Genomic DNA, 26,152 nt, shown 5'->3' on the forward strand with positions numbered 1-26,152 from the left:
CAGGGCTCTGCTCATCTAACCAAGTTAGTTTGAATCAGTTATTCTTCCTAACACACACTGCTTGGAGGTCAAAAGTGTTTCTGAAGTCCATACAGGATCTATAGCCTGAGAGTAACGAGCCACCTGCATCCTTTTTATTTCAGAAAAGAAGAAAATAGGGAAAAAGAAAAAAGAGCAAAGATTTACTTATGGCCAATTTCACAGGCTGCAATCAATATACAGGTCACTAGGAGACTTTCAGGCAAAGGCATAACATATGTCTAACAGGCTCAAAGTAAGAGGCTATCTAGAAAATTGGATTTAAGTTATAAGGAAGCTTATTTAAAGCACTAAAATTCAGCAGGCAGAGCCTTTCATAACCTAAGGTACTGAACCATTAAGAGTTTTTATGATTCCACCCCACTCCAATAATGATGTTTTTCAGCTTGAAGTCTAGTATTAAGCAACACTAAGGACATTCCTTGCTAGTTGCTGTGTGATAACCATTCTATACGCAGATAATTAGTCACCTTTTATTCCATGTCATCTATTTTTATAAAGCTACCTGTATTAGAGCTACAAGCCAACAGCTTGTTTTAGTCACAGTCACAGTGTATTCAGATTCATGAATGAAATAAAATTTAATTTAAATGACATTAAAAGATATTTTAAATTAAAACTACCAATTAAAATCAGAATGTTCATCTCATGATTGGACTCAGGGTTTGTCCAACAGTTCTGACACTGAGGCAATAACATTGAAGAAAATGATTTGAGCTTGTTACAAAAAGTTCCTAAAGAGTGAAGTACCACCTGGAGAGTGGTGCTAATGGTCCCATCAGCCTGCATGTAATCAAGGCCTCAATTTATTGTTTTTCTGTGGTTTTCTATTCTTCTTGATTGTCTGCTGATGAAACCTGATAAGTACCTTGTTACAGAAAAATGCTCATTTATCTCGTATATGCAAGACACTCCCATTCCATCCTATGTGTGCACCACATAGGAACCCCCTAGCAGAGAAGAAACAGCCAGGCTTTGTTGAAGAGATCATAATTTCCCTCCCATGCACTGGCTGAGAGAACACTAAAGATCTCATTTTATCCTGCAATCAACCTCAACAGCTCTCCCCTGGCTTTTCCTTCCCAGCAAGGAACTGAAGGGGATCACGGCCTTCCCCCCTCACAGAGAGAAGGGGCCTGGGGTGTCTCAGAGCTCTGGAGCTGACCTACAGAACTTGGTGTCAGAGGGGGCTGGGGGTCTGTGTGATGCATGGCTGAGAAGCCACTGGTTCTCTATTAGGATGGGAAAATATTTTTAAAGAGTCTGTACTAGATTTCTTCAGTATCCGGGCTTTATTTGGAGGTTCCCCCTGTTGCCTCAGTGTCTCATTCCCCCAGGTCTGGCCTGTGAGTGTTTGTGTGACACCAGCTCACAAGTCTGCCTGTTTCCTTCTGTACACAGATGGTACCTATGACCTTGTCAGCAGTGCAGTTAATGGAGCAGTACCAAAAGTAATGTTCAGCCATCTCAAATCCATCCTAGGCTGGATTCACATGTATGAAAAATTGAGTGCTCGGCTCACTCCTGCAGGCACCGTGCCCTGATGGACCCAAAGAAACCTGGGACCCACAGACCCTAAACGGTGTAGAAAAGCATCTACTTTACACAGCATCCTGTGCAGTCCGAGCCTGCTGGCCCTCATCTTGCAGATGGGGCATCATTTTAGAACTTAAAAAACTAGCAAAACAGCTGGTAGAGGGTTGTGCCACATTCCCTTCTATCAAGTCTCGGGCTTCCAGCCAATAATACCATCCTTCCAAGGCAAAAGACACATACCTTCTGCCTTTCTTCTGAGGTTGACCCAGAAACTCTTTCAGCAGCTTTTTAGACAAAGGAACAAAGTATTGGGACATAGGACCAACAGAGTTTGAATTTGGGAGTGACAGAAATGCTGAGCTATGCAGAAAGAGTGGCTCACGGACACAGAGGCAGGGAAATGTGAAATATTGGAAACGGCTCCCCTAAGAGACACGGAACTGAAATGTAGAATCTTTTCAAAATTCAAAACCATAACATAAAGCACCAGTGAAGCAGACGTCAAGTCCTAAACAAGGATTTCAAGACATAAGGAAGATAACAAGTTTAGAAAAGAAAAGTGAGCCCAGTGACTGTCAGATTAATTGAACACAGTGTCAGGAAAGATTGCTTTGTGAAGTGTTGCTTCTTAAAGCATTACAAAGTCGGAAAGACATCAGAAACATTGATTGGCAGCAAAGGGGAAACAGAAATCACCAGTGATCAATAAGGCAGCTGCCAGCAGGGGGGGATGACACGTCAGTGCAGGAAGCACTTTGTGGAGCTTCAAGTGGCTAAGTAGTAGGACTGGGACAAACCATTGATCAAAAGTATTTTTATGTTGTAAAAGGTCTTGAAAATACACCTTCTGGCATTTGAATCCATTTAATAAGAATGCTGCTATTATTTGTGCCTGCTTAGCATGACTGCTAGCAGCCTCTGGAAGGCTTAAAGGCTAAACTCGTTAGCTCTTTATTACAGAAGAAGTTGGGATCTCCTGATACCACCAATTAATTCAGGCATATTGTTAGAAGTGGGAAGTGCTGGTAAATCATATCTCTGTTGCCAAAGTATCACTTACTGCATCTTTCCACTCTATACGAGTCTCAGCCAGGCCTCTTCCCCATGCGTTTCCAAGCACGGAATCCAAGTACTTTCTCCAAGGCTTTCCCTTTTCTCTTGTCCTCCGCTCCTGACTCTGTTGCTCACCAAAGCGGCTCCTGGGGACCAGGGCCTCTTGGAACAAATGCTGCATGACCTTTGCAGTGTTGGGAGCTGCTGCTGAGCTTAGCTCAGGACAAGGGTGTGTTAGGGAATGTCCTCCCTGCATCCTGCAGGGAGCTCTGCCCTGTCTGTGGTCAGTGCACATGATGACCTGGCTGGCAGCAGGAGGGGGCTCACCTCAGAGCTGCTGCTGTCTACTGAAAATGCCATTTTTCATTAAGGAGGCTGCCTTGGAGTGTCTTGATTTTTATAGCTGCTACAGAGATATTTTTTGTTGTTCCATCACTGCCTCAGGTAATGTTCCCACTGCCTGACCCCTACCTTCCTTGTGGCTGTTCAAGTACTGTTTTTTGTCAGACATAGGAAGAGAATTACACCCTTCCTTCAGGATTGGTGATTTCAGTACCAGGATATAAGCCCCACAGCCTCTCCTCTGCTTCTGACTCTTCCAGGCCCTCTCTCTCCAGCATCTCACTGGGCAATGTCCCAATTCCTCCTGTCTTTACGCAGAGGATTTCCAGCTCACTAACCATTCCTGTTGCTCTCCTTTTGCCTGTCTTCAGTGGGGTTACCTTTTTTCCCTGTGTGGTCCTCCTTCCCCAAAAGAGACAGTTTTAACCCTGCTGTGAGTAGGCTGGGAGGTGTCCTTACCTGGTCCCAGGGTAGACTTGCCAGACCTGCACTTGTCCAACTTGCAGCAGGTGGGGTTGGCTTGTGTTCAGCTTGCCATCAGCTCCATCCTTCAGGAGCTTCCTGGACAAGCAGGATTTAAGCAGCTCTTTTCCCATATTGTTATTATGAAGGACCATGTACCCACCTACCTGTGCCTGCAGAGGCTGCTGTCTTCTCCATGGAGGTGGAGCAGCCAAGCTGAGCAGAGGAGCCTTCCCTGGTGCCTGCTCCTGGTCTGGAAGATGTACAGAGGGCACTGGGCTCTGCTGGCTGCTGGAGCATCCCCCAGAGCAGGCCTGGCAGGCTGGGAAGCAGCTCCCTGCCACTCATTCATGAGGCAGCGGGACCTGCCGGTGGGATGGTGTTGAGCTGCTACTGGAGTGCAACATGAGGCAACACCCTGGAGCAAGGGCTGGAGGGAGCACACTATGAAATGGGGGGGCTTGATAGGGGTCATCAGGCTGTGCTGCAGTGTCTCAGTGATCACAGTCCCCATCCAGTGCCCCAGGCTCCGTCTTTCTCCCTGTCAACCAGAATGTGGAACTTACAGGTGAGAATGCAGCAACACAAAAGGCAGCAGATGGAGTGTATTGATTTTAACCAGCAATTTTACATCAACAAACCATTCCAGTTATGGATGTTGTTTGTCCATGTGCAGGTGCTGCTCCAGAGGCTGCGTGCTGCTGGGTTTCTGAGGGCTCTGCCAGCCTGGGCAGTCGCTGTGCCAGCAACAGATTGCAACGAGAATCTGTCCACAAACCCGAGTGGCTTTCCCACAAGAACAACAGGAAAGGTAACGCAGCACTGAGCACAGAACCAGCACAGGAGGCGGCGCGTGGAGCTGCCGAGGTTTTGTTGCAGAACACGGAGCATCGACGGCGTCGTGTGCGCTTCAGTGACAGCTCTTGGCTAGAGCGGCAGGGAGGTGTGACTGCTGATCCACTCCATGGGGAATATTTGCTGCTTTCTCTCTAGGATTTGGAACATCTGTCCCCCCCCTCCCAGCCTGCCTGACACGGGAACGAGTACTTTTGCTTTTCCTACCGCAGCACTGGGGTTAGTTGAGATGTGAGTTATCATGGTGAATCAGGTGACGGTGGCTTGGTGGAAGCCCCTGTTCCTCTAGGCAGGCACTTGCTGGCAAACCAGGGTTGGAGCTAAGGAAGGGCACTCCAAAGGAGCTCACAGGAAAGCTCAGGCTCTGAGGCCCTGTTCAGAATGAAGACAGTCCTCCTTCCAAAAGGGATTTGGATGGGTCACAACCGTCTAGGGAGGAGCAGTGGTGGAGAGGGAAGGGGTTACTGGAAGCTCTCTAATAGTTGGAGGCAATTAAGAAAGGAACAGTGATTTCCACTGTCACCAAGAGACTGCTCCCAGCTGAGTACTGTTTGGAAATTTGAGATCTAATTAAAGCAGGCCTTGGATCTCATCATTCTTCCTGCACGCCTGGGACAATGAAATACTGACTCCTGCATCTGTTCTGTATGTGTACCCGATGCAAATAAGGAAGAAGTCTGTAAATACATCAAAAACCATACTTTATTTTATGTATAGCAATACAATTTACATATTAAATAACACTATAATAGAATGATTTGATATAGTTTAACATAACAAAAAGAAGATTCTTCAAGTTACAAAAAACCCCCAAACAAAAAACAAAAACAAACAAAAAATCTCCCTCAAAATACTCCCTCCCACCCTCTCCCCAAACCAAACACCACATTTTTATTTTTTTTTTCTGAATGGATCAATGAGACAAACGTATCCAGTGACTGGCTAAGTCTAATTCCTATTGCACACACTGACAATGGAATCCAAAAAAAATATCCAACTTTCACAATCACTGCCCCAAAGAAATGACATGTGTGGAAATCTTTTTTGGAGTGTGATGATGGTGTCTCACTACCTCGATACACAGAAGGTTTGTGTTCACATAGCCACCACAGAACTAGGAAGGAGGTGAAACTAGAAAAAAATTAGCTTTATATGAAAATATAAAATTCTATGATTATATACCATAGATACAAAGTTCCCAGAAGATGCTTATCCAAGCAACAAAATATTTACAGTTTTAATGACTTTGCTATTTTAAAAATGAAGGAAAAGAAAATAGGAGTACACATGAATGCTTCAGTCTCTAGAAACAATGGCTGCTTGCTAGTCTCAAATGTTCTAACAAAACAAAAAAAGTCACTACCCCAAATGTTGGAGAGTTGTGACATTGTATAAAATTGACTATCTCCTCTTTTGGAGACGTTTATTCTTAAAACTCAAGACATTTTTCTTGAAATTAATTATCCTCTGTAGAAAATGCTTCCCTTTGCAAATAGTTAACAAAAACACTAAAAACAGTTTAACAGCTAAGACAAAGTAGAGGCCAAATCTCTTCATTACAGTTCCTCTTTTTCTTTATTTTTGCATTCCTTCTCCTTTGATAAGTAAAGCCAATGTAGTTCACATTGTTAGAATGGCAACAAAGAGAAGAAGAGCAAAGGGGTAACAGTGAATTACATCTGAAAAAAAAATAAAAAAAAAGAGAAAAAGAAAAAGAAGAAAAGCAATGCAGTGGATTAACAAATAGGCATTTTCCCTTCATATAAAAATTCACTGGCACCATTTGAATATAAATTTCAGAACACAAGATCTGATGTCAGAAGACATGAATTTGAGAAAGACTGCTAAATCTTTAAGACAACTACATTTTAATTTTTTTTTTAAAATTAAGTTGGTTTTGTTTTGCTGAGAATTAGTAGTATATATCTTTGGTAGAATTGATATCTATACTTTTTAGCTTTTAAATAAAATATATTATCTTAAAAGAAAGATTAATGAGAAGGCAGTTGTGCTGTGTCATAAAGATTCTTCTCCTAATGTTCCAATGTATCACTCTGGGTTCAAACAATTTGAGCAGTCAGAAACTGGAAAAACAACTGAAATTTTTCAGATCCTGTAAATGACTCTGCTGACCTAGAACAGACCAGACCCGCAGTACAGAAACAGTCACTCACAAGAAATAGTTTAAGGGGTTTGGATTTTTCTTTTTTCCTGTTCCTAAATTAGTGTTTGGAAACAGACACTGAAATACTAAGGACAAATGCTGTTTAAAATGAATGCTCCTTAGACCTTGGTCCCGCAGAAGAATCAGTGCTCAGCCTGCACATCTGAGCAGTCCCACCAGCTCTGCCAGACCTTCCTACAGGCACCGAGCTCACATACAGGAGTGTTTGCAGGATGGGGCATTCAGCTGAGACTGTCACCCATTTTAGAGGCTAAGATGGTACAGCAGCTTTCCAAGCGTTCCCTCTTGGAAAGCTTGGCTGCTCTTACTCAGCACCGTTTATGTCTCTCACGGTCTGTGGGCACAGTACACATGCAAGACATGGAGGAATGGTATTTTCTAAATGCAGACACACATGCACACGTGTGCTTCAGTCCTTCCATATTTCTCAGGGCTGGTGCTGAGGACCATAGGGATATACTCAGGTTCTCTTAATTTGCAAACCTGCACATCGCCTCTGATGCTTGAAAGACATCCTGACTGAATGCCAAGAGGTGGGTACAGAGGGGGGGGTTGATGTGCCAAAAGCAAGGTTGGGATGCACAGAGCAAGACACTTGTGGGAACATCAGCAGATCTCATGAGTGCCCATCTCCGAGCAGACACTCCCTCCTTCTGCCACTCAGTCCAGGGAAAGGTGCAAATCCATGTAAGAGAGCAGAGCTACAGCTGCTTACAGTAGGGTAGATTTGGCTCTTTGTGCACTTAATCCTGACCTTCACAAGCAATTTCTAGCTTCACCCACTTCAAGCCTCATGCATCACTACCATCTATTGGCTACCTGACTGTCAGCACAGCACTTAACACACAGCTCCAGCCTCCTTACAAAAAAAAAAAAAATCTATGGAGAACTCACAGAACACCAGTGTACATTATTTCCCCATGGATTAAACCCCAAGCAAAAGTATTTCAGGTGTCAAAAAATGCCAATGCAAATGCATGGATTTCCAAAGCATCTACCAAAGTTCAACCCCCGCAGCCTTCATTCATTGATGTTTAAAACTTGTGAGAAGGTAAGGGATTAAACCAAGGGTATTCAGACAGTGTGTCACGAACCACAGTTATCTTCCATCATGCCAGTGAAATGAAAAGTAATCAGCTGAAAGTACTGAACAAATCCAACCCTCTTGATGCCTGCAGTAATCTTCGTGTCACTTAGCTCTTGTCAGGGTTTGAATTCTTAACTTCTCCCTACACCTCCCCAGGAACTTAAATACTTCAGATTGAACTGATCCAACTCATCAGTCCCTTTGTGCTACCTGCTGGAATTTCCTGGGGCCAGGCTGATTAGTGGGGGTGCAGGGGGGTTTCCCAGCCTCTAATGCTGATGCCCACTGGCCAACAGATCACTCAGCAAAACCTTCCAGACTTTGCAGGCAGCAGCACTTGAAAACTTACCTAAACAATTCTGTTACTGGGGTGTAGTGACTGTAGAGCCAGTCCTACCTCCTACCAGACATTAACTGACTCCCTTCTCCATGCCAGGCTATCCCAGGGCAAAGGGGATGCAAACTACAACCTTTTGAAACATTCTGCACATTTTTTATCTGGACTAGCTGTTGCTGGACATGAGATTTCCTTACTGAAACCACGGGCTTATTATCCTGTTCAGCATTAACAGTTATTGGGATCACTTGTATGGAGAGAGATTCAACAAACGGAGAAGTGAAAGGTTGCTGATGAGCTCTTGAATACTGTGGTGTTGAATTAATTGAGTAGGAAATCTTTCTTTCATTGAAGACAAAAGGCCAGATTTTAGCACATACCAGTTTGCATATCTCCTCTGCTCTCAGCAAGGTCGTATCAGTTTGCATCGTGAGAGGTCCTGAACCAAAATGCCTACTCTCCATATCCTTTTAAGCAGTTTGCTTTCAGCTTCCTTGTGAGTGAAAATACACAGAACGCTGCCAAATGTCTGTATTTCAGCAAGACTGGACTGGCAGAAATTAATAGGTTTACATTTAAATGAAAAAATAGGCTGTATTAAATGAAAAAAAAAATGCTGTAACATTTTGACAAGTCCTGAAAAATTACAATGCACGTTTTGTGCATCTGAAATTCAGAAGTAAAGAAAATAATGCTACACATAAGGGATAGTGCCTTTAACTGTCCACCAAATGTCAGGATGGCTGAAATCACATATTTCTTTTTCCAGGCAGACTCAATAACCCCTCCTCCCTACTCAGCCGAGCTATGAAGGACATGATTAACCTCAATTTTAAGGAGAATTAAGCATGTGCTTACTTCTTTTGTTAAACAGGGATGGACCTTGTTGAATTATGACCAATACAAAGGAAGAAGGAGCCAGTTGGGATGTATACTTAAATGCTCCAAACAATAATTCAATTATTTATATAATCTGGGGGAAACCATTTCATTCGTGTGGGAGGGAAAACACAATAAGCTAGGTTTGTGCTAAAGAATTAGTCTGGCAAAAAAAAAGAGGGAGAATGTAACTTTATAGGTAGTTTTTTTATTAGTTTGCTTCACCAGTAAATATGGATCAGTACTTTATGTTTTAGCACTAAAGTATGAAAATTACACACCTGTAAAAATGGCATCTAACAGTTATGAAATTAAGAAACGCCTGTCATCATGTAACATACCATTAGGTGTGAGGTCATATTCAAGAAATAGTAAGGAAATTAGATGTGTTTAAAATATTGAATAGCTTAGTAATGTAAAATATTGCTACCTTTAATATATCTGAAAACAGGTCTGATTTTGGGTTGTAGTAGATTTCTCACTGTATTGGCTCTGATGAGAATAAAACCAAAATACTTTCCCATCACAGGGCTGGTTATAAACCAAAATCAGCATTTTTCTGATTACATGGGGAAACTTTGAAATTGTAAATTCAAAGCCTATCACTGTGTCCCAAATATGAATTGCATCTAATTTATAATTATATTGTATGTAACATATATTCCATGTGAAGCAAGTCTCAGGCCTGTAAGTGTACAAAATAGCAATTTGAAACAATACAGAAATAATTGTTTCAGCTCCACAAGGCTTCACTGTAGCTAATAATCACCTGCCACGTTTTGTCAAGAAAGGATGAACACTGCTCATCCACTCCATGGAATGCAGAACACCGTTACCAAAACTGTGACATGATCATTAAATAATAAATATGGTATGAAGGGGTACAGTATCTGTTGTAGAAAGAATCCATCTGGCCTAGCATTCAAGATTTAGGATTCGAGGGTCACTGTAGTTAGCAAAACTTCACTGCATTTAAACAAAACAGAAAAAAGCGTATGTTTGTTGTCATGGAATGTCACATCAGGGCTTGTCTTGTATTAGAGTATTATAGGCAGTAACACTGATCATATAGTGCAAACTAGATAAAATTGCGTTTCACTGTGTGAAATAAACAGAGGTGCAAATGCTCAGTAGGATACCATTAAGACATAAAATGGCAAAAAATAAATATCAAAACTTTTATCAGTGTAAAAAAGTAATTGGGTTATTGTATAACCTAGAGTCTGGCAAAAAAGGCCTCAAAAAAGTTCACTCAGTCTTCAGAAGTTCTACAAATTAAGTGCCTTTTCAGGTTTACGATTAGACAAGAGACTCCATGCTTTCTGCGGGATCAGATTCGTCACTGGCCATCACAGCACCATTTTTGTCCAGTGTCATGGGACCATTTCCATTTTCCTTAGTGCTGACCAAGCTTAGCATTGCCTTATAAAGAAACTGGTACTGTTCCTGGAAAAGAAAGGACAAGTTATTTCAATCCTTTAAGGTGTACATAAATGAGCGACACTTAAATTTGGCATTTCCAGGGAAGGTCATGGATATTCGTTACCAGAAGCACACATAGAGCAAAGAAATAGACTTAGAGCAATTATCTCTGTTAATCTAGTTTTACCTTGTCAACCCAAATTCCAGTTTTGGGTAGATTATATGGTTTCTGAGGTATTATTAAGTGCTACAGGAGGGCAGGACAAACACCTGAGGCCACAGCTCAGCCTCAGGTTGGTCCCTGGGCAGCAGAACCTCGTACTACACACACTGAGCCAAGGAGGCTGCTCTTGCTGGACACCCAGTGAAGAGCCTTATCTCCCTGGAGCTCCACCTGCTCTGCTGCATCCCTTCAGACCACAACATGCCAGGTTTAAACAGCACAGCATAGCTCACAGGGCTGGCGGGGGGATGATGACAAGTCAAAAGGTCCTTCTCTACTAGGACTGCCTTATGGTGCCCCCCTCCAATGTATGAGAAATAAGTTTAACTGCAAATCAGAGACTTACAGTGTGGGTATGAGGTTTATAAAAAATGACAACTGCACAAAAAATTCCAAATGCAAATTCTGCTCGGTAGCAGATGCTGTAGGGCTTGATAACATACACAATGTGTGTTTTAGTGCATGCTTTTGGTCTCAGATGAAAACCTTTTAAGCTATCTATTTATATTCCATTTAAAGACTTACAATGTCTGTAAATACTCCAGGCCGCATAAGATTTATCATCTTTGCCACCTGGAAAACATCGACAGCATTTTCATTCTCCAGCTGCTGGGACAGAGTGGTAAGGGCACATAGCGTTCCTGCTGACACAGCTCCATACCTGGAAAACCACACCAGAATGACGAGTTACTCAGAAACACACCTGGGTGCAGACACAGGGGCATGAAAATGTTGTTACAGTCTTATCTGATTACTGCAGTTCATCTTTGTATCTATTAAATGCCTGTTTTGTAGTGGTTAATTTTTAGTCATTTTGATTTATAGAAGAAATTTGATGGTACACCAAGTCATCTCAGGATATCTGTACTATTCAACACAAAGAACTGTATCAGCAGCAGAAAGTGAGCCATTTCAAAATACCCAGCCTGGAGACTGTAACACCAAAATCAGTTCTCACACGCCACGTGTACTGAGAGCATCTGCATTACAGTTGAGCGTATTTTAAATTCATTAGTGGGAGCTCAAGCAAAACATAAACCATTAGAAAGAAATGAGACTTTTCCTCTTCCTCCACATCTGACAATTACAGCAAAATAACACGGCTGTGAGGTGCTCACAAGTAAATGGGGCACATCTCAAAGTCTTCCTTAGGTCTGATTCATCGGCAAGAGGCAACATCCCTGAGCCAGGCACCCAAGAGACATTATGGATTCTGAAGAGTTGAGCTGTGCTGTCATGTAATAAGAACCTGAGCAGTGGTTATTTCGTGAGGAGCACAACTCAGTGCGTCCTTGAGAGGTCAGGTGGAAATCTCAGTGCTGTAAATCTGGGGGTGTGCTTGTGCTGTATGTTCAGGTGGGAGGCACAGCATAAAGGATCCTACACAACTGCTTCTGAGGAGCCTCCACTCTGCTCTCCCAGTACTCAGGAGACTGAAATTCTGTCCTGGCTCTGCTATGGGTCTGCTCTGTGACTTTGAGAAAGTCTGTGTCTAAATGTCCCCACTGGTAAAAGGGCATCGGTGCTGCCCTGCTCTCTAAACTGTTTGGAGAGCTGTACGTGAAAATGGAAATGAAGAGCAAGGGCTGCCATACCATCTTGTATCACAGGATTACTACTAGGATGTTTTACAGCATTCCTGTGGAAATCAAGACATCTACTGACTTAATTTCATATGATTTTTGCAAATTCAGCTTGCCTAGAAATGGGAAACAACAGATCTGCTATGTTGCACGTGAAGTCTGTAAAAGAAGCAGCAGCACCATCCAGATGGCTGTGACAGGTCATCTATAGGGACAGTGGACAAAGTGCCCAGTGCATGTGCCTGACAGGACACAACTAAATGTCTCTGAGGGTATAATGGCCTCATTTTTATTTGGGCTGGTTATCTCCAGTTCCCAACAATCTGAAGACTTTTCCTGTGGAAAATTATGCCGCAGATCTTTATCTAGTTGCCTACACATGGGAAGTTATATTTAAAAATCTTGACAACTGTCTCAAGTTGGAATTTCTGAACTTTTTAAAATGTTATCAAGTTCATCCCACCATGTACTTCCTAAATACCACATGCATTTATTATTTGCAAATTCATATATTTGGAATTAATCTGCAGTTGTAATTATTAGTGGATTATGTGATATAGTTGTTGCATGTAGCAAAGGGAAATTTTCATTTTCAGCTACATTTGCTTAGGCTCCAATGAAAAGCAGAATCCACATTATGTATTAGGCATAAAAATAAAATCATTGAATATGAAAAATAAACCAAAAAAGCAATTTACAGAAGGAATGACTCAGCACTGTTAGGAATACGATTTTGATTTTCTTTTTTTTTTCATCTAGCATGAAATGCCCAAATCAATAATGGTATTAATTTTGTAAAACATAATCTTAAATACTGCAAGAGTAGCAAAACCTCACTTCAGACTACCCAAAGCATGAATATTAAAACCAGCCTGGAATTAATCAGTGCTGGCAAAAGGCAACAGAGCTTACATTCTTCATTAGCAAGGCAGGAGGTTGTGGGAGAAAAACTACTTGCTGCAGCCCAAGGCACCATTTTCAGGAGTCAGTTGGGAAAAACCTGTTGCAGCAGGGAAAGCTGTTTCAGCATTAGTGGATACCAGTGGTGTCCACACCCCAGCACAGCAGCTGGTCTGACTACTGAAACACCAGAGTGTGGTAGTAATGTTTTTGCAAAGAAGGGGAAGATTCCCCAAACCCTCCCACTAATTCTGCTTTGTGGCAATGACAGAAAGTCTAATGGGCTGTAGAGCAAAGGGGCTGCAGGTATAGCAGGTGTTTGCACTCAGTGTTCGCTCTAAGGACAACACAAGCAGTGTCAGAAATTGGGCCTCCTTGGGATTTTAAGGACAGAATGACTCCAGGAAGTGCTCTGCCCATCAGGAAACAGTCCCTCCAAAGAGAACCTGTTAGACCCAGCCTCCAGCCTCACTATAATGGTATTTTGCAGCTCCATAATGCGTGCAAGTAATAATATGCAATGCAATATTTAGCACCCTTTATAATTGGGTGTTCAAGCGTAGCTGGCAGGACAATGCTCACAAAAGAGGCAAGTGTTGGGGCACGCTGGCCCCATGTTAGCAGGCTCCCTCCCTCCCACTTGGCACCATATGGGCCCCTTGGAGTGTTTTTGGGGAAGCAGAAGGAATAAAAATAAATCTTCTCTCAGAAAACGTAGGCCCTTTGTCACAAGATACTTCTGCTGCTCATCCTGAGACACAGCTGAGCTGAGCTTGTTCTGGCACATTAAACTTGAGCTGTTAGACAGGAGCTCAGGCTGTTTTGAAACTAGTTACCATAAGCCCATATTGGGCTGCTTAGAGTCTTATCTAAACCAGGGCTCTGCTGGGTTCTGAAACAGGTTGTAGGGTTTGTTTGGGATACTTCCAGGTGCAGAAGAACCCGAAATGCTTCCAAAGCAAACAGCCTCACTTCCTGAGTCCACCTAAGATTATGACCAACACAAAAACTATGTTAAGAAAAATGTATTTGGCCTCAGGTGCCAACTGAAAACTCATCTCTGGAAGTTTAAATATTCTTATCCTGTTCCCTAGACCACTAAACTCCATCTGCTCCATGCAGGAATGGACATCACTCCTAAGAAGTGTCTTGTAGCTGAGTAACATCTTGTACAATCTGCACATAAATGAGAGAAAACTGATGACATACTCATCATGAACTATGGTGGGGCCATCCCTTGTTAAGGCCTCTTCCTTGATTACATTGATAAGTTCAAAGGTACTGCTTATGGGAGCGTCTGGGTTTGGCCATTTGGGGCACTGAAAGTGGCGGACTTCCAGAACGTAGTCATCCTGCAATGACAAACCAGCCTGGGCATTAGCTTCTTTCACTCCACACTCATCCACTCCAGGGAGAAAGAGGGAAGAGCCTCATTACACACTGAAGAGAAACTTTCTTCTTCCAAACAGGTTATATAGAAAGAGGACAGACACACAGCTCCAACATTTCTGCAACAGTGAACACCCTAAAATAATGCCAACTTAACAAAATGTTTAATTGATACAGATTTTGTATTTGAGTTCAGGGCTTATATCAAACCTCTCTGAGAGCCCTTATAGTTCAAAAGTCAAACAAGAGCAACCAAGGAATTAAAATTTAAAAGGGCTTGAAAAGTAATGGTTTGCAGTGAAGTCCAGCTGCAATTCAGATAGCAAACTAGAAGCAGGTTTATAGTTCAAAGAAATGTGTTTACATTTTAATGTTTAGTTAAGACCCCTGGACAAATTATAAATGATGCATTTTATAAGCAGAAATAGGACAATACACCTTGGTGTACTTTACAAAAAGTAATTCAATCTATTTTGGTTTCTCATTTTGAAATCACATGTCTTCACTTTGAAGTAAGACAAACTTACTACAATCTTACTAGCTAAAGGAATCTGCCTGGAGGTAAAGGATGTAAGAGGGAGAAGAATTCAGTGAGAATCCCTTTCCTCTGAGAACAACATGCATGCACATGCATTTACAAGTAATCCTTTTCAAAACTGTTTCTGAACTATTCTCCTTCCTCATTTAAATGCCATCAGTATAATTTTGGTGAAAAGCAAAGACCCACATTCGGAGGTTTATTTTACCTGGGTAGCTTCAAGGATAAAGTCATGGATGATAATTTGCTCTTCGTTAGAGAGGCACAGTCTGTCTTTGCTGATAAGTGTCACAGTAAAGGCCTCACAGTTCATGGATTCCTCGCGACTTGGCCAGTACACAAACTCATCTTCTGCCTGGAGAAATGAAACAACACGTTATTGGAGCCTTTCAGATACCTTGTGTGCAACTGAAAAATCCAGTGGATCAAAAAATTGGTTTGATAAACAGAGATGATCAGGAGCTGACCTTTACAAGCCATTTCCGTCTAAAACAAATTTACTGTTACAGTAGGCAGGAAGCCTGCCAGATCCTCCCTTTGTGTGTCCAAACAGGTAACATCTGCTTTTTAATTGGTTTCATAGGGAAATAGTTATCTTAGCTCATTCATACTTAACCTTTATATTGTATCCCAGGCTTTATTGCCTCCTGTCTACAGTTTTGCTTGAAAGTCAGATATTTGTTTAGAAAAAACTCATTGACCTTTAAAAACTAATGAAATTATTTTTAATTTGTGTTTATTGTAGTCTAATCCAAAACTCAAGCTCTGTGGATCAGGTCTAGGTAGAAGACTGATGGGATACTTATGTAGGGCTTGAATTTTTAGGAGCAAGTGGAGGAGTGAAGAGGAAGGAAGAAACGCAAATATTCTTAGCCTTGAAAAAAAACATTGGCTTAACTTAATGGAAGTTCTCCAGCAAAACACCTCTACTGAAGGGACACTGTAAAATCTCAGTGAGACTGTGAAGGGTGGAAGAAGCTCAATGCTGAAGAAGTCTGACTGACAGGATGTAGGTAACATCCTGTCAAAGCTGTTCTTAAAAAAATAACTGTGAATTCCTAATTTGCTGCAGAGAGAGGAAATTATGGTCTGTCACCACACACATGCAAAGTCTGTTTCTACTCCTGGCTTCAGAGGTCTATGTCCCTGCAGCACAAGCACAGAAGCTGCTCTGGCTGCATGCACAGAGCACGCCTGTGTCTCCGGACAACCCGTCCTTCACTCATGAGAAAACATGAGCTCTGAACCCACGTCATCCCGCTGTGGCCACGCACATGCCTCTAAAACCAGGCGTATTTCTGTGGGTCCGGAGCTTTGGTGCACATGACATGCAAGGTACTGTTGAGATTTGGGCCGTCAAGGTTTATTCTGTAAATGTGACATAAGGTCCTAAGTCCTCTGAGTGCCTTGACAATTCTGCCCTCAGTAAGCAGAGGCACTGGGAAGCAGAGTAATATCACTGAGCGCCAGGGAAGGGACCTGTCCTGCCACCTGACAGGTCTTCACGCAGCAGGTACTTTGCATTATTGTGTTGTCCTTTGGCATTACAGATTCAGCATCTCTTTTAGTCCCGTGCCACCCCTGCTTGCCAGCCAATGCATCCCCCATTGACCACTGAGCTGACCTGGGATGCTGCTGCCTCGCTGGCCAGCCTCCACCCTGGGAATGCCACCCCTTCACCTGGTGAAAGCAGGGATGTGGCCAAACCCAGCCTTTAATCACTATAGTTCTGCAGAGCAATTTCATATATACATGGAGACAAGATCAGCTTCTTCATTTCCACCTGACACACTTTCATTTCATTAGTGCTTTCCAATTCGATCGGATTTCTCTGAACGCTCCTTGCCTCGCAGTGCCTGCAATCCCTTTCATTGCCCTGCACACAAGCAACATATTGACTGCTGCCTCTTTAGTAGCCCCTCATGACTGCTATTTTCCTGCTGTAATGAAGGTGGTTTCTCTTCCACTTTCAGCTACAATTGTCTATTCACCTCAGTGATGCGTGCATGAAAAAGCTAATCGTTTAGCTCTTAATCCTTTTCAACACGCCCTCTTGAGACGTGCTGGTAAATCTGGAAGTAGTGATTAGCACTTCACCTGTGTCTCCTTATTCTCTCTCTCTCTGTCTGATGCATTATTTCCACTTAAATTAACATACGTGTTTGCTTTTTACTTTCATTAAATATAGCATTTGTAGCCTTCCACAACCATAATCTTGCACGGCCTGAGGCTTAAGCCCACGGGCAAACAAGCAATTATCTACTGTCCCTGCCTCCATTTCTGCTCCTCTCAAAGTCTTTACCCATAACTCCAGCCTCTCAGTGCCCTCAGTGCCTTGCATCCTGCCTCAGGGGTATCACAGAGGTTGTCAGCTGCCTGTGAGCAGTGAGGTCCATCCAGCCCAGGATGTCTTTCCCAGGGGTGAGTATAGAAGGAGACAGCAAAAGAACGTGCCCCACATCTTGGAACTCACCTTTTTGTAACAAGCTTATGGCAAAGTCTGAGAAGGTGGCTCAAAAAGTGGCTTTGGTTTCAACCAGAGCACAGCCACAGCAGGTACCCAAGTGACCCTGTGCTGTGCCCAGCTGGAAGAGACACGGGCAACTCACCAGGCTCTGGTTGTCCGGCAGCATGACAATGATCTGTGCATTGTGATCCCAGATCATTCGCCAGAAATCTTTAGTCGTATGTGGCAGTGGATGTTGTGTTATGATGAACTCATTACTCCTGTAGTAGCCCTTTTGCAGCAAAACAAACACACAGTTACTTACTGCCTTCAATACTGTTAAAGCATTAATTTCATCTTTGGGGGACACATAATGACCCTATTTCATTGTATTCCCCAGTATTTTTATACGGGCTATAATTAACTCCATTTCCATTCTGCAGAGTCCTTATTGTCTTAATTTACTCTAAATCCCAGCGTTTATTTGACTGTATCTCATGGAAATACACATCCCATCTAAATGCATCTTGTAATTAATTTTTTAGGCAAGAATCTTTAATAAAGCACGGTTAATAGCTTTACATTATGGGGAAGGTGTTAAAATCTCATCTGTTAATACATAGCCATTACATACAGAATTAAGACAATTATAGGCATCTGGTATTTAGCACCTTAGAATTGATTTTACTTTGTAATTAGGTGTTGGCTTCCTCACCATGATATAAGAGGCATTAATGTAATCTGTTCCCTTCATTCCAGGCAGCGGTGCCAAGCCCACTCTAGCACGCTCAGCTATAACATAAAAAAAAATACACAGAGGAAAAAAAAAAAAAGAAAAAAGATCAAAGTCTGGTCATGGCACAATGCAGAAAGTAAGAATTTCTCAGCTGTTAACAAACCAAACAGTGTGCAGCTCCCATCTCCCGCAGGAGCAGGCCAGCACTTTAACTGCGTTAAAGCACTGCCTGCTAACACAGGATATAAAAGAGAATGTTGCACAATATTCCCACAAGGACAAAGTAATTTCAGGAATCAAATTTTACTATAGCAAAGATTTTCACAGCAGGCTGAATTACCAAATAACAGTATATGCAGTGATAACAGGGGATTTCAGGTAATTCCTGACTGTAGTGTTCCATTTGTCTCCAGCAGCACACAAACCCAGCTGATTTATTTTGTTTTCCCTACCACTCGGCAGCATTGCCATCATTCACGAGGTGAGAGAACCTCCAGAGACAAACCCCTTCCCTAATGGGGAACCACCCAGCAGTGTGTGTGTGCTCTTCAGCAGATCCACACTCCTCCGTGTTTAAAGGCTGAGTTCAACATCATCCTCAAACCCTGTGACAGGCCCCCAAAGCCCAACTGAAATCATTGCAGCTGCATGACCCAAAGGGCAAAGCCATACAGATTATTTCTGCCCCGTTTACATCTGTTTCTAAGATATATTCTGATGACTTCCGCTTTTATTAACAAACTTCATGATGGACTGTATTTGTGCCACTGTTCCTTTGTGCTGGCTTGGCCATCATCTGTCCTCTGTCCTGTACTGTGGTAATGTCATGGGGATGACGTGTCCGTGCTTGGTCTGGTGCAAATTCATATTGCTTGACAGCCACGCACAGATTCCATATTAATGACTGTGAAACTGTCCCCAGGCACTAAATACCCTCACATCTGGGGCGGCTCACACAGAGAAATTGAGTGCAGTAGCTGAATTACAAACAACTTGTGCCAATCACTCTGGGAGATCTCACCGGAGCTGGGAGCGGTATCAAAGTAATCTCTCAGTATTCCATAGATTTATCCCCTACCTAATTATTCAAATTCTTAAGCACTTCAAATTAACATTTCACTTGGACAGTATATCTGGCTGACACTGCAACTATTTCCTTTTGTTCAGTTTCATCAGGGTAATACCGAAAGACAAGACAGCTTGGACTGAACAAAAGATTACATTTCCCCTTCCTAGTGGCTATGCCTTTTCATGCATAACACCAGGAGAATTCAGTACAAAAAGTTATGCTAGGCAGTAATCAAACTGAAGATGTGATCTTACATGGCACGACTGATGAGTTCCTGTTCTTTTCTTTGTTGCAGTCTTTCTGAGCACTGAAGCATTCCACGTATTTTGCATTACACTGTGTAACCAGCTGAAAGAGAATAAAGTAGTAAGTCAGTCCTCAGAGCACACTAAATGAAGAGAGGAGGTTTCTTTGCCAACTCCTGTGAAGATGCATTAGTAGAAGAATAAACTGCATTGTTAAACTTGTTTAAAGTACTCAAGATGCCAATGGAAATAATCCTTTTCATACAACATGTTTAATGAATAAAAAGATCTCTGCAGCTCTCAGCTTCGAAACATCCTGAAAATGAAGTTCCATCAAAATGTATTTTCACAGAGCACTATGTTTCGTTATCTTTGAGAATATATTTCAAAGACTTGCAGATATGTTCAGTCAGAAGCAGGTCTCAAGGAAGAAAAGCTAGCAAAATAGAACAACAGAACTTTTATGGTTTGTTTTTTTTTTTTCACTCCTCTAAAATAAAAGCCAGATCATTCCTGCAGAATGTCTTTTCCTGCCAGGCCTTTGGGGAACCCACTACACTGCCATCTGAGATCTGAGGCCACGGGTTACATTCTCTGGTCTGCCATGTTCATTCTGGGATGTTTGGGGGCACACAGAAAAGTCAGGAAGGCAGATTTGTATTTGAATATTCCCCCATTGCGTGGGGAAACTACCAGAACAAAGTGAGTAAAGGTGCGTTTCCCATCTCCTTGGGAGAAATAGTAGGTGGTGCAAAGAATCTTATCTCTTGTCTTTCTCCATATATATATATATATATATATGGAGAAATGCATATATACATATATATATATATATAAAAATATATGCATATATATATGTGAGAGCCACAGTTTGGAGGAAGACTTCCAGCCAAGCTGACCACTGACTCGGGAACATCCAAGCTCTCTTGGGAACAGGTTGACCAGCAGCACAGTCCAAACCAGGGTCCATGTCCCTCTTCTCATCTCTGACTGAAGAGTGTTATCACTGATTTCCAGCAGCATAGCTAAGACTGTAGAGGACTGAACCTCTCAAGTTGTGCTAATCAAGTGTTCTGGTTTGGTTCCTTAGCCATGAAAACTGACAGTGAAGACAGGTCATACAAAAGACAGCAGGAACATTAGGTCCCTCTGCATGGCAGTGATAAACCTTACCTTGAACTGTTTTTCTAGTCGTGTCTTCCCTCCTATGCCAGGTATGAGGATGCTGTTAACATAACTATGCAGCTGGTTTGCAGACACTTCAGTCTCCTTCCCAAGGATGGCTTCCAACAAGGCATCATGAATAAAAATGTACTGCTCCTAGAAAAATATCAGCATGTCAGGCAGGCACCTGGAATAACCTAAACAGCTGGTTTTGGCTGAGGGGTAGAGCACACTAAAGGAAATGGTGTGCAAAACAAGCTGTCCATGCAAATACCACCAAAACCAGAATAAACATCTATAAACATAGCACAGCTATGAATGAGTCTAAAGCAAAATCTGAAGTTTCTGGTTTAAAAAAAGAGACATTCTAGTGCAAAAAAATGCCAGTAATGCATTCAATTTTTACAGGGATGTAACTGGAAAAATCTATTTTCTTTTTAATTACAACATAAAAATGGACATGACTTTAAATTCAACCCTGCTGCAATTTTTACCTCTGTCTGGACGAGGTAGTTGCGCTGTGTCCTGATATGTTTCAGGAAACCCAGGACATTAACTGTGCTTTTGTCTTTTATTTGTTGCAGCATACTGTCTATCACAATGTAGGTACCAGTCCTGCCAACACCAGCACTACAGAAAACATAAGAGAAACCCATGTAATACAGTTAGATGAAAACAAATGTAGACTTAACACCAGAACAGAATTAAGCAAATATTCCTGTTCACAGACATTCATTTTCCTGCCAGCTTCAACCACTAAAGTTTCACAGCAAAATATTTTGGTTTTCTGGGAATATTACCAGGCATATATTTCCTCCCTTCTGTGGTGCAGGATGAGGATGAACACAACACAAGCCATCACACCTGTGCCAGCAGTGTCAGGATGGGGCTGCCATCGTCCTGGACTTCACACTCTGGCTGTTCACACTTGCCTCCCGTCAACAACTGCTGCTGTTACCGGAGTTGGCTGGAAGAAGCCATATAGAGATCCACCCTATGCCAAGCTGCTGCTATCCTGGACCGTCAAGGTCACTCCAGGCCGTGAAGAGTGAGGAGCATTCCAGTGGAACTGGAAATGCAAGTGGTACCAGCACTGTGGGAAGGCATGAGAAGGGGCTGATGCTTGCAGGACTCCTTTGCAAGGGAGGAGAGTGGTCCTGGGCCCAACAGAGAGGGGAGCTCTTCAGAAAGTCTCAATTTCTGCTCAGGAAGGAGCTGTAACCTCCATCATCCTCTCCCCTTTGCTGTGGTGCTGTGCAGCCCCCTCACACACAGTGATGAAGACCACATCCCTGAACTAATTTATCTACTGATCTATTGTTCTGGCTGCAAGTGCTGGTGAGTGTGGATGTGGTTCAGTGGCAGTGCCATGCCTAAGTGTCCATGTGTTCATGTGGTTGGTTCCCAGCAGAGGTGATCCTGTCCTGTCCATGCCCTGAACGGACAGGCTACAAACAAGCTTCAACCAAGGAACTTCACAACCACACCAGTGCAATGTTTGGCAGCCTAGTGTTGTGGCATTAGCAAAACCCTGTGTCAATGGGGAAGCTTTTGCATTGGAGCTGTCTTAAGATGTAGGCAAAGCAAGGTCATGTACCTTGGGGCTGGCACACTCCTGCTGTGTTAGTAACTTATGATGTTGCTGTTAGCTGGCATGAAAGAGCACACAGTGTGCACTAGGTGTGCCTGCCTTGAGGTGTTTAGTCACAGCCATCATACCTGCAGTGCACCACCACTGGTCCCATGTCCGGGGTCCTGGCTGCAGAGGATCTCCTGACGAAGGTGAGCACGGGCAGCGCGTACTCGGGCACACCCATGTCGGGCCACTGCGTGTAGTGATACTGAATAACCGTTCTCTCGTTCTGCCGCCCCTTGGGGTTTCCTTTCTGACCCTGTGTGCCAAGTGTGCGCAGAGAGAAGGGAAAAGAAGCACAGAAATATGATCAGTCCTTCTGGCTTGCTCAGCTGAGAAAGTGGTGGACTCTGACAGAAGAAATCTTCTGCAGCTCTGCCTCCTGCTAGGTGGAGACAGAGTTCAAGGAAAAATACCTATGGGAACAGGTAATAACAGCAATAACTGTGACACCAAAGCAGCAGTGAACTAGAGAAAAACAAATACAGGCTGAACCTTTCACTAGGATCCTTGTAATCCTAGCTTTGCTTACTTATTTCCCACCCACCTGCTCCTTCGAGTTGCCTAAGCAAACCCCGGGTTTTGCTCTGGTGTGCCTTGCATCCCACAGACGCCATAAGGCACCTGGATGAGAACTCACCTTTTTCATCTTGGTGTTCCTGACGGTGAAGCGGCGCAGGGTGTAGCAGGCGTGGATGTTTGTGCTCTTCAGCGTGACGATGATGTTGCCGTACTCCTCGCTGTTCTCTGTCGGCCAGTACTGATCGCATTTCCTCTGAACAAAGACACAGTCAGGTGGGTTGGCTGAGGGTCTGAGCTGCTGCTTTGTGTTTGTGTTTAGAGCTTGTTAAAAAAAGTAAAATAATGGCGAGCTATGTACCCCTCTGTTATGTTCGTTATGCATTATGCATCAACATGTATCAACCCAAGCCATTTAAAAACAAATTCCGCCCAGGTGATTTACGGAGGTGTTAAGGAGCAACTGCTAACAAACTAGAAAATATCTTACTCTTCCTTTTTCAACAAGGTTTGTGATCATGACAATGATTCCAGTATTTTGTTCCCAAATCATCCTCCAGAAATCTTCAAAGGTAGACTTTAAAGGTCCCTGGGTAGCAATGTAGGCTTTTGCTTTGTTGTAACCCTTCAAAGAAAACCATAATGCCAAGTGAGATGAAAGCAATATCATGGCAGACATATTAATATTTTAAAAGTAACAAAGAAAGGTGCTTTTCTTATTCAGAATAGCGAGGAATTCACAGCAAAATTATCAGGTGAAGCTGGAAAACACAATCACTCCACAAATGGCAATAATTCTCCTTGTGGAAGAATTCAATGGTAGAGAAGATAAAAACAATTAAAGCAACTTACATCAACATAATTAGCATTAATGTAGTCACTGTGCTTAGAATCTTTCCCCGGTAAAGGCCTTAGCTTCACCCTGCTGTGATCATCTGCAGGATAAAAAACAGAGCAGAGAAGCATTAGGGAAACACACTGCAGAACTGCAGGCAAACATCCCATTTCCTGGGTATTGAGGTAGCCCCTACTAATACACAGAAGAGATCGGCCTTGGATTGGAATCAAGAGGGATATGGGAGCATCTGTTCTTGGTCACCTGCTCATGGTAGCAGGTCGTCAATCTTCACATCCTTAACAGTACATGCTTCATGCTGGAACAGCTTCTCTTTAAGGAATACTGGAGCCTCAGGAGCACAACTCTAGGATCACCCACATCACACGGAGTGGTTCAGAGAGCCAGGGCACCCCACGGAGCTGTAACGCTGAGCAGAGACACTGGCGCGGCTCTGGCAGGCAAAGCTGCCTCTGCTTGGCTCATCATCCTCCCTCAGTGCTGGGCTCAGACACCTCTACTGGCTCTGGGAGACGAGTGAATGTCCTCACTTCACCACTATCATCACACCACCAGGACAGACTTGAGGTCATGATCTGTAGCTCCTCTTTTTGTTTTGCCCAAAGGCTTCACTTCGTCTTAAAGCAGAAAGAAATCACAGTCCTTCTGCTCCTAGATGGAGGCACTGGGCTGGGTGGTACTTCCCACTCATGCAGAGATGAGACACATCAGCCAACTTTAAGCATGAATACTGTGGTTTCAGTTCCCTTCCTTGAGGACCAGCAGAGAGAGACTTTCCTCCAGGGACAATCCAGAGGACTGGAGTGCCTGCTCCAGTTCTCCTCCAATGGCACATCTCTATGCCTAGAGGGACCAGATATCCATGTCTAAAATGACAGCTGGGACAAGCTCAAGGAATGCCCTTGCCCAAGGCCACACAGCAAGCCTTTCACAGGTCTGGGAATTGATCCTCAGCCGACACCTTGATTACTTATGAGAATCTGTTAGAGACATGTATTTCCTTCCTGTGCCATCAAAAACATTCGGGATTTATTGCAATGTTTATGAACATTGTGAACTTTCTACCAGTGGCTCTCCATTTCTGTTCTTAAACCACAGTGACTGCTGCATCTGTGATCCATGCCACATCAGAGAACAATAGGGAAAAAGTTACTGCATTTCCATCCCAGACATGCAATAATTTGCATTCTAGAGCAGAGCCCAGATTTGCAGTTCTCAGAGGGATACAGGCAAAGCCTGCTCTGTGCTACAAAGATCACTGTTTGTCCAAGTCCTACACACAGCTGAGGCAGTTTGAAATACAGCAGATACACTCTGCAAGATTTAGCACCTCTGGGATTGTAAGGTAATCCCAGGAATCATCAGTAAAACCTTTTGCTCCACCATGCGCTTCCCCTAGGCCAGTTTTCAGGCATTAGCAGGCAGAAGAGCTCTGATCATCAACTGATCCCAGTTATTCCTCCACAAAATTTCATACCAAACTGCTACTTCTAAAACTACGCTTGGACCATGAAACTGCAAAACATTTCAAAACTAAAGATGGAGTGAAATCCTGGCTCCAGAGAAGCTGTTAAAAAATCCAATGCCTTTAGTGGAGAAATGACCTCCCAGCCACACTTTCACATGTTTATTAATGACTGTGTAATAATGTAACCTGGAGCCACCTGCCTGTCCCAGTCACACACAGACACACTGTGAGAGGAGAGTGTCTTTTTGGGTTGATTCATTGTGCTTAGGCCAGTGGTTACTTACAGGCCAGGATGTTGATGTATCTGTTCTTGTGCTTGTTGTCGGGGTGGTTGGAATGCTCTGCAGTGATGTTCATGTCGGCCGTACAGCGCTGCACCTCCTAGGAACAAAAATTATTCAAATGGAAAATCTGGCAGTCCAAAAAAATTGAGCTGTCTTTTTTTATTTCTGCAACAGCTTACACAAACAACTTTTAAAATATCAGTATCTTAACTGCTGGGTTAAACACAAAGCCTTTCAGCAGTGTCCTGTTTACCATGGTTTGCTCACACTGAGCCCTGTGAGTTGTCCCTGGTGCACAGTTATTCTCCTCTCTGGAGACCTGGGGACAGATGTTCTTTGAGCACCCTGAGGGCCGACTGTCCCCTCTGACCACCAGTCCACAGCCTCCTGCACTGCATCTCCTGCACCTCCCTTGGGGAGGGAAGAGAGGGTCCCTCAAAGGCAAGAGTGGCCAGTGCAGTGTAAGAAACTAAACACAAAAAACATTTCAACAGAAGACTTTTGACTGTTGGACAACTCATCTGCTCATAACCTCTCAAAACGGGGTTTCTGACATTTACATTTGGCACTGACCTTTTATTAGTTCTCTGCAGAGAGATGCCTTTTGTAAAATATAAATAAAATAGATCTCTGAAGATAACAGCGAGTGCTTAAATATCACTGCTTGGACACTGATTAACTGTCCACAATATAGTGAAAATCATAAAAGGTTGTACCCGTGTATATATACATTTACAAAGCAGAGAGCAGACAGGCTTGCCAAGGTGTTTATGAAACCAGAGATGCAGATTTCTGTCTGGTTGAGGCTGTAGGTTAGATACCTAATTCCCATCGATTTTTTTAGTTCTCAACCCACCTCTTACTGTGTTCAACAACAGAGTACAGGGCTATTGAAACGGGGT

General features: G+C 43.1%; 1 protein-coding gene across 1 annotated transcript in view; it reads right to left on the reverse strand.

Annotated features, from left to right (window-relative positions):
• Nucleotides 1-4,971: 4,971 nt before the first annotated feature.
• The window catches only part of PTPRG (protein tyrosine phosphatase receptor type G), a 399,811-nt gene continuing 378,630 nt past the window's right edge, over nucleotides 4,972-26,152 (reverse strand). Inside the window, exons 16-29 of the mRNA XM_064667329.1 lie at nucleotides 25,251-25,347; nucleotides 23,495-23,577; nucleotides 23,133-23,267; nucleotides 22,764-22,898; nucleotides 22,210-22,382; nucleotides 20,985-21,120; nucleotides 20,500-20,646; nucleotides 19,336-19,429; nucleotides 17,992-18,068; nucleotides 17,440-17,568; nucleotides 15,039-15,185; nucleotides 14,113-14,255; nucleotides 10,946-11,081; nucleotides 4,972-10,221 (exon numbers count right to left, since the gene is read on the reverse strand). Of these exons, the coding sequence (XP_064523399.1) occupies nucleotides 10,075-10,221; nucleotides 10,946-11,081; nucleotides 14,113-14,255; nucleotides 15,039-15,185; nucleotides 17,440-17,568; nucleotides 17,992-18,068; nucleotides 19,336-19,429; nucleotides 20,500-20,646; nucleotides 20,985-21,120; nucleotides 22,210-22,382; nucleotides 22,764-22,898; nucleotides 23,133-23,267; nucleotides 23,495-23,577; nucleotides 25,251-25,347 (1,779 nt within the window). The 3' untranslated portion in view covers nucleotides 4,972-10,074. The remainder of the gene's footprint in view (nucleotides 10,222-10,945; nucleotides 11,082-14,112; nucleotides 14,256-15,038; nucleotides 15,186-17,439; nucleotides 17,569-17,991; nucleotides 18,069-19,335; nucleotides 19,430-20,499; nucleotides 20,647-20,984; nucleotides 21,121-22,209; nucleotides 22,383-22,763; nucleotides 22,899-23,132; nucleotides 23,268-23,494; nucleotides 23,578-25,250; nucleotides 25,348-26,152) is intronic.

This window comes from Pseudopipra pipra, chromosome 11, assembly GCF_036250125.1.
Source record: "Pseudopipra pipra isolate bDixPip1 chromosome 11, bDixPip1.hap1, whole genome shotgun sequence".
NCBI lineage: Eukaryota > Metazoa > Chordata > Aves > Passeriformes > Pipridae > Pseudopipra > Pseudopipra pipra.